At 35.6% G+C, this 6,552-nt stretch overlaps 1 protein-coding gene across 4 annotated transcripts in view; it reads left to right on the top strand.

Moving 5' to 3' along the window:
- The window catches only part of LOC107702389 (glutamate receptor 2-like), a 26,046-nt gene that overhangs the window by 7,107 nt on the left and 12,387 nt on the right, over positions 1-6,552 (top strand). For all 4 annotated transcript variants that reach the window (XM_016504695.1, XM_016504694.1, XM_016504697.1 and 1 more), the window contains exons 3-5: positions 2,566-2,805; positions 4,812-5,008; positions 5,161-5,214. In XM_016504695.1, coding sequence (XP_016360181.1) covers positions 2,566-2,805; positions 4,812-5,008; positions 5,161-5,214 — 491 coding nt within the window. The remainder of the gene's footprint in view (positions 1-2,565; positions 2,806-4,811; positions 5,009-5,160; positions 5,215-6,552) is intronic.

Here is a 6,552-nt window from a genome sequence, read left to right as displayed (position 1 = left end):
TACTCTACACTGCTCAAAACTCGCGTTTGAATCGTCAGTGGCAAATCCTTTATATATAAAAAACATACTTACAGTCTGTGAGTCAGAATAGCCGGCTTTGTAGTCTACTCTCCCAGGTTCAGGAAACAGTTTTAGGTAGGCATGGTTGACTCTTAAATTTTATAAAGAATATCTCTTTGGATTTGAGACTTTAGTCTTTGCAACTTTACAGATCTTCTTTATGCACCAAGAGCATGTAACACTTCAAAGAGAAAGGAGAAATTGAAATCGCATCATATGACCCCTTTAAAGAACCTGCTTTTTTTTGAGTGTAGAACGAGCATACGTTTGTTAGAAATATTTGTTATTACTTATCCTTTAGTATCCCCACTTTGATTATACTGGAAGAATATGCTGGAAGAACATTGTTTTCTGGTCACGATTCCCAGTATGAATATGGCATACAAACTGCCGTACTGCAATTCCCTACTGTACTGACAACACGTTTAGACAGCTAGAGCAATTGACACACAAATGAATCCCCAGAGCATGTATGTGTGCGACCCCATTCACACACAGCCATATCCCATAAGCCCTGATGTGTGGCAGTGCCAGCTCAGACTCAGCAGCAGGAGCAGCAGGCTCTCTCTACTGTTCCGTGTGACTGCTGATCAAAGTCTCATATTTAGCTTTCCGACTGCATGCAGACTGTCTGCAGATCACTCTGTGTGAGCACAAGTTGCAGCATGGATTATGAATGTGTTTCATAGTTCGATGAGCACACATACTGTAAATATGCACATGGAATTACATACGCAAAGAAGAACACATAAAAAAAAAAACAGTATATGTAACCTATGTGTGTGTGTGTGTGTCTTAATATTCAGATTACTGGTCAGTATTTAATGACTAATTATACCAGAGTCAGAGTTTAACTTTTCTATTAGGGGGCAATATTTCAAGTATATGTATACATGCTGGACGAAGCCTCAATCTCATTATATACTGTAGATCTATTAGTCCAACTTTGCAAACACACTTTATTCTCCAATTGATTTCTGTCTTATTGGTTAGAGTGTAGATCATTTAGTGGCTTCTGTCAAAATAAGAGACTCGAGACTAAATACTTTAGGTTGTTGGCAGCGGTTTGAGTTAGTGTGTATATCATGTTTGCATAGATTTATTGTGTTTAAAAAGCCAGGCTGGCTTTAGTATGGGGGCGTTATCTATGTCGAATCCATTTCTTTCTCTTCAATGCTCAGTCACACATTCTCAGATCAGATTAAGCGCAATACTCTCAGACTAGTCTATCAACCAACAGAATTACAGGCACTGATTCAACTCTTCAGGCCCCTTCCAAAGTTTAGAAGAAGAGAACTGACCTCACCCCAGTGACACTTTCAGTAGTCAAAAAAAAGTTACATTTGTAAGTTAAATATTTTCTGGTCTAGTCCTGAAAAGTTTAATCTTGAGGATCATGAAGTGCATCACTTTCCTTAGTCTATACGTATGACACTCTTTCCATATATATTTTTTCTCAGGGATGCACAATTAAGTTACTTTACTACATTGCCATCCAGGTAAATAGTTAATCACCAATAAGGATGTGTAGCGTGAATATACTGTATTGGGACAGTAGAAAAAATTATTTTGCCATCCAGTTTTTCAATACCAATATATTTGCATGGCTATTAGTGGGCAGGACTGCAACAAAGAAGCATTGAGTAATGTGAAAATAGAGAACGTATCAAAGGGTTTAACATGACATATTGGTTGCAAAATAATGTTGACATATTGCAATGATTTGAAAACAATTTTCTATGACTTCAGATGTTCCTCCTTCAATTAATTTGTTATGAATAATTGTCTTTTGTTTGCTCTGTTAAGATCTGTAAAAAGAGAAGTAAAAAGAGCTAATAATCAACTGAGAAGTACGTTTTATTTGTGCAGAAGCATTCATTTGTTTATAACTCACTCTCACATGGTTATTTCTAATGTAAGATAGTTATATACAATTTTTGCTTTGAATATACAGTAAAAATAAAACTGCAAACCAATGTTTTGTTCACAATGGTGCCCAGCTCTACTACCCATAATCTAATTACTGTTACACTATTATTAGCCGATTTCAAAGTATTTGTTTTTATAAATTATCTGTATTTTTTTTTTTAATTGTGACACTGTATATTTAATTGGGAGTGCTAATTTCCTCCATTTTTGCATTTGGATTTCCATTGGAATCATCTAATGCTCACTTAAAGTCGAGATGAAATGAAATGTCATGTTATGACTTTTCTAAATGCATTAATTGTATTGTGAAATGATTTATCAATGCATATGTTTCATTTAAAATTTTTCGGAAGTTTTAATCAAAATGTCAAACTCAATTTTAATTTACAAAAATATAAATAATTTAATTACACTGTTAATCTGAAAATGAATATCCATTTTTCTTGTAGACAAAAAAAAAAAAGGTTTAAATTTTGATATCGGGCATTTATTGGTATCAACCAGAAATGTAATATCTTGTTATCTTATAACATTTAGTTACTGTATATTACTGTTTTTCTTCTTTTTTTTTTTCAGTTTGCTCACAGTTTTCTAGAGGAGTGTATGCCATCTTTGGCTTCTACGATAAGAAGTCAGTGAACACCATCACGTCATTCTGCGAGACGCTGCACGTGTCCTTCATCACGCCCAGTTTTCCAGCTGATGGACTTAACCAGTTTGTTCTGCAGATGAGGCCTGATATCAAAGGGCCTCTCATCAGTCTGGTGGAGTATTACAAGTGGGAGAAGTTTGCCTATCTGTATGACAGCGACAGAGGTAAACACTCTCTATCTGTCTTTTGAGAAATGTATGCATTCTTTATCTTTTTTTTCTCAGCCAAGGCTCTGTCAGAGCTGCTTGCACACACACTTAAACACACATACACTAGAGAATTCAATCAATAGTCCTATTACTTTGTGGTGAAATGCCTCTTGGAGAAAGAGCATGTGAGTTGGGAGTGCTTACAGATAAGCACTTTACAGTCACTCTCTCTCTCTCTCTCTTTATAGATCTTTTACTTATTTAATTGCAGTTTCACCTGTCATTTATTTATTTAGACTAGTTTCTCTTGACAAGCAATTTATTTGTCCAAACTGAATGTAAAACTGCTGTGCATCATGATACAGTCATTGCCAGTCAGATAATATTTAATTTGTAATGCACTGTTATGTGAAATATGATAACACAAAATTAGAAACAAAGCAAATGAAAAGTTTCTCTAGTCACTTGTCATAGTCACAGCTGGTTAGGACACAGTGTTATTGTTTATTGCATAATTACATTACAGCTGGGCAATATATTTAATATATAAATTGAAGTAACATCATCAATGCTCTAATTTTTATTTGGCCATTAAGCTTCCTCATGACTTGTTTCACAATCCTTTCTTGTCTCAGTATGAGAGTGACAATTTTTCCAATGTGTCTGTGCGTTTCAGTGAAGTGATATAAAGCTTGATTTTTTTTTTGGATTGTGATTCAAAAATGGTTATGAAACTCTGTGTGTGGCATTTTTCCTATATTAATTCAAATGTTTCCCACATCTTTTGACCAATGAATTTTCATGACTTTTCCAGTTGTTACTGCAATCCAGCTTTATTACTGGATAATTATTATTATTACTACTGGATTTTATTATTATTTTATTGGTATTGCACTCACGAAGAGCAGTTTCTATCCAAAAATATATTTTAAAGCAAAGCAAGAAAAACTTTCCATGAGTTTTCTAAACCTAGAAATCATGGTTAACACTTTATTTTAAGGACCAATTCTCACTATTAACTAGTTGCTTATTAGCATGCATATTACTATCAAATTGGCTGTTCATTAGTACTTATAAAGCAGATATTAATGCTTTGTTCTGCATGATCATATTTTAGATCCCCTAATCCTACTCCATACCTTAACTTAACAACTACCTTACTAACTATTAATAAGCAGCAACTTAGGAGTTTATTGAGGCAAAAGTCATGGTTAATAGTTAGTTAATAGTCATTTTTAAATGTTCAGGTTTTGAATCAACTCTACAATGTCTGTTTGGTCAAAATGATGATTCTTCTAATTGGAGAAAACATCTATTTTAAATAATCAAATAAAAAGGAATACATAAATATTTCAATGTAACAAGTATTGTAAAAAGGCTAAAAAAACATCACAATATCGTAACTCAGTCTTGGACATTTTCTGTAAGCTATAACATTTTTTTGGCAGTCTCAGAATTTCAGTTATTGCGACTATGTTAGCTGAATGCTTTCTGAATGTTGACTGGAGTGTCCGTTATGTGCTGCATCTCTGGTTTGAGGCAGCAAAATAAATCTCTCCCCCAAGACCTAGATATGAAATCAACCGAGAGAGATAGAGAGGGAGAGGAGGGAGAGATGTGCAGTAAGGAGGGAGGCTTAAGAGAAGAGGACTATGAAAGGGCAGATGACCAAAAGCGAGAACGCTGACATAAAGAGAGCGAGGTGGAGAAATGATAAATGAAGGAGAAAAAGTGTCCCAAGGGGCCTTCAAGAGCAATAAAAAATACTCCTGATATCAAGGTCTCTGGGTGTAATTATGGAGTAGTGGTTGATTAAAGTAGAACAGTGGTTAAAACAGAGAGTGGCCGTAATTGAGATTGAATCTCATTTAAAAAGACACAGTGAAGCTAGTAGACGTGGGGGTTTAAAGCAATTACACTTTAGGAAGGTAATTAAAGCTTGAGCAGATTGATGAAAAATTTGATGCAGACATTTGATGTGAAGCACTCACATGCACGCTGCTGTGTGTCTCTCTATGTAGGTCTGTCTACCCTGCAGGCAGTGCTGGACACAGCAGCAGAGAGGAAATGGCAGGTAACAGCCATAAACGTCGGAAACCTGAAGGATGAGTGGAGAGACGAGGCATATCGCTCCCTCTTTCAGGACCTGGAGAACAAGAAAGAGAGGAGAGTCATTTTAGACTGTGAACAGGACAAAGTCAAGGACATTATGGAGCAGGTGAATGACGTACTAAAAACACATTACAGCACACGTGTAAGGTCAGGAATGTAGTTAAAGAATGATGTACTGCGTACACCTTTAACATTTATTATGTGACGCTTGAATTAAATCTCTCTTGTGAATGACGTTTTTTGCCTGCTTCTCCTCAGGTGATTACGATCGGCCGACATGTGAAAGGATATCATTACATCATTGCGAATTTTGTAAGTTGACCACGATCGAGTTTCAGTTAAAGAAACGGTTCATCCAAAAATAATCATTTTGTCATTATTTACTCACCCTCTTTTTGTTCCAAATACATATGGCAATCTTTGTTCCATTGAGAAAAAAATTAGAATTAGGATTTTTTTCCATACAACGAATTTATACAGTGACCAAAAGTTGTAAAGCGTCCAAAAGTTTAAAAAGCACCAGAAAGGTGGCTAATATGGCGTATATTCCAAGTCTTCTAAAGCTTTGCACTTTTTAGTGCCACAAAAAAACCCTTATAATTGGCCTTTTGCCAGAATAATCACATTTCAAAAATGAAGTTGTAATGTTTTGAGAATAAAGTCAAAATTATCAAGTTGTATCATTATGAAATTAATTGCATGATATTAGCTATGATAATTAAGTCATAAGTAAAAAAGCATCAGAGTGGAGTCAACCACTGGTTGCGGTTTCAGATTGCAAGAGGCAATTTCCTGAATGTTTGTCAAAAATTTTCTCTTGAATAAATTCATTTTCTTACATAACCGCTGCAGTGTCCGGATACTATTGATAAACCAGTGCTGATGTGCCGGAAAACCAAGAACTGCTTTGTTGGTAAATCCTATCCTGTATATGTAAGGTTTAACTAAATCCTACACATCCGTTTCCTGCATTGCAGAAGCTCACTGAGGCAGGCCTTTTCCTACTGTTATAATCACAGCATTTCTTTTAATAATGTGATTCTTTTTCTTTAAATATTTCTAATTTGTTTACACAATATTATGACTTTGTTTACAACTTTATTCCTAACATTTTCATTTTTATTTCAGTTTTCATGGCACTATAAAAATGAAAATTCTGTCATTAATTACTCACCCTCATATCGTTTCAAACCCGTAAGACCTTCGTTCATCTTCGGAACACAAATTAAGATATTTTTGATGGAATCTGAGAGCTGTCTGACCCTGCATAGACAGCAACGCAACTGAAATGTTCCCAAGTCCAGAGACGTAGCAAGGAGATCTGTAAAATAATCCATGTGACATCAGTGGTTCAACCGTAATATTACGAAGCTACGAGAATACTTTTTGTGCGCAAAAGAAACAAAAAAAACGACTTTATTCAACAATTTGTCTCCCCCTGTAGAGCCATTTTGGAGAGTATCCGCTGGACGTAAACAGCGTATGCTGTTCTGTGTCAGCTGCATCACAAGGATACGCTGTTTTCATTCAGATCAAATCACAACAACGTGGGAAACAGATCTGGCGTGACGCAGCTGACACAGAACAGCATACATTTTTTACGTCCAGCGAATATTCTCCAAAATGGCACCAGGGTGATGCGGAGGAGAC

The sequence above is a fragment of the Sinocyclocheilus anshuiensis genome, unplaced genomic scaffold (assembly GCF_001515605.1).
Source record: "Sinocyclocheilus anshuiensis isolate Anshui unplaced genomic scaffold, SAMN03320099.WGS_v1.1 scaffold86, whole genome shotgun sequence".
Lineage (NCBI taxonomy): Eukaryota > Metazoa > Chordata > Actinopteri > Cypriniformes > Cyprinidae > Sinocyclocheilus > Sinocyclocheilus anshuiensis.
Note: the sequence above shows the minus strand (reverse complement) of the source record. Positions and strands in the feature narration are given on the sequence as shown.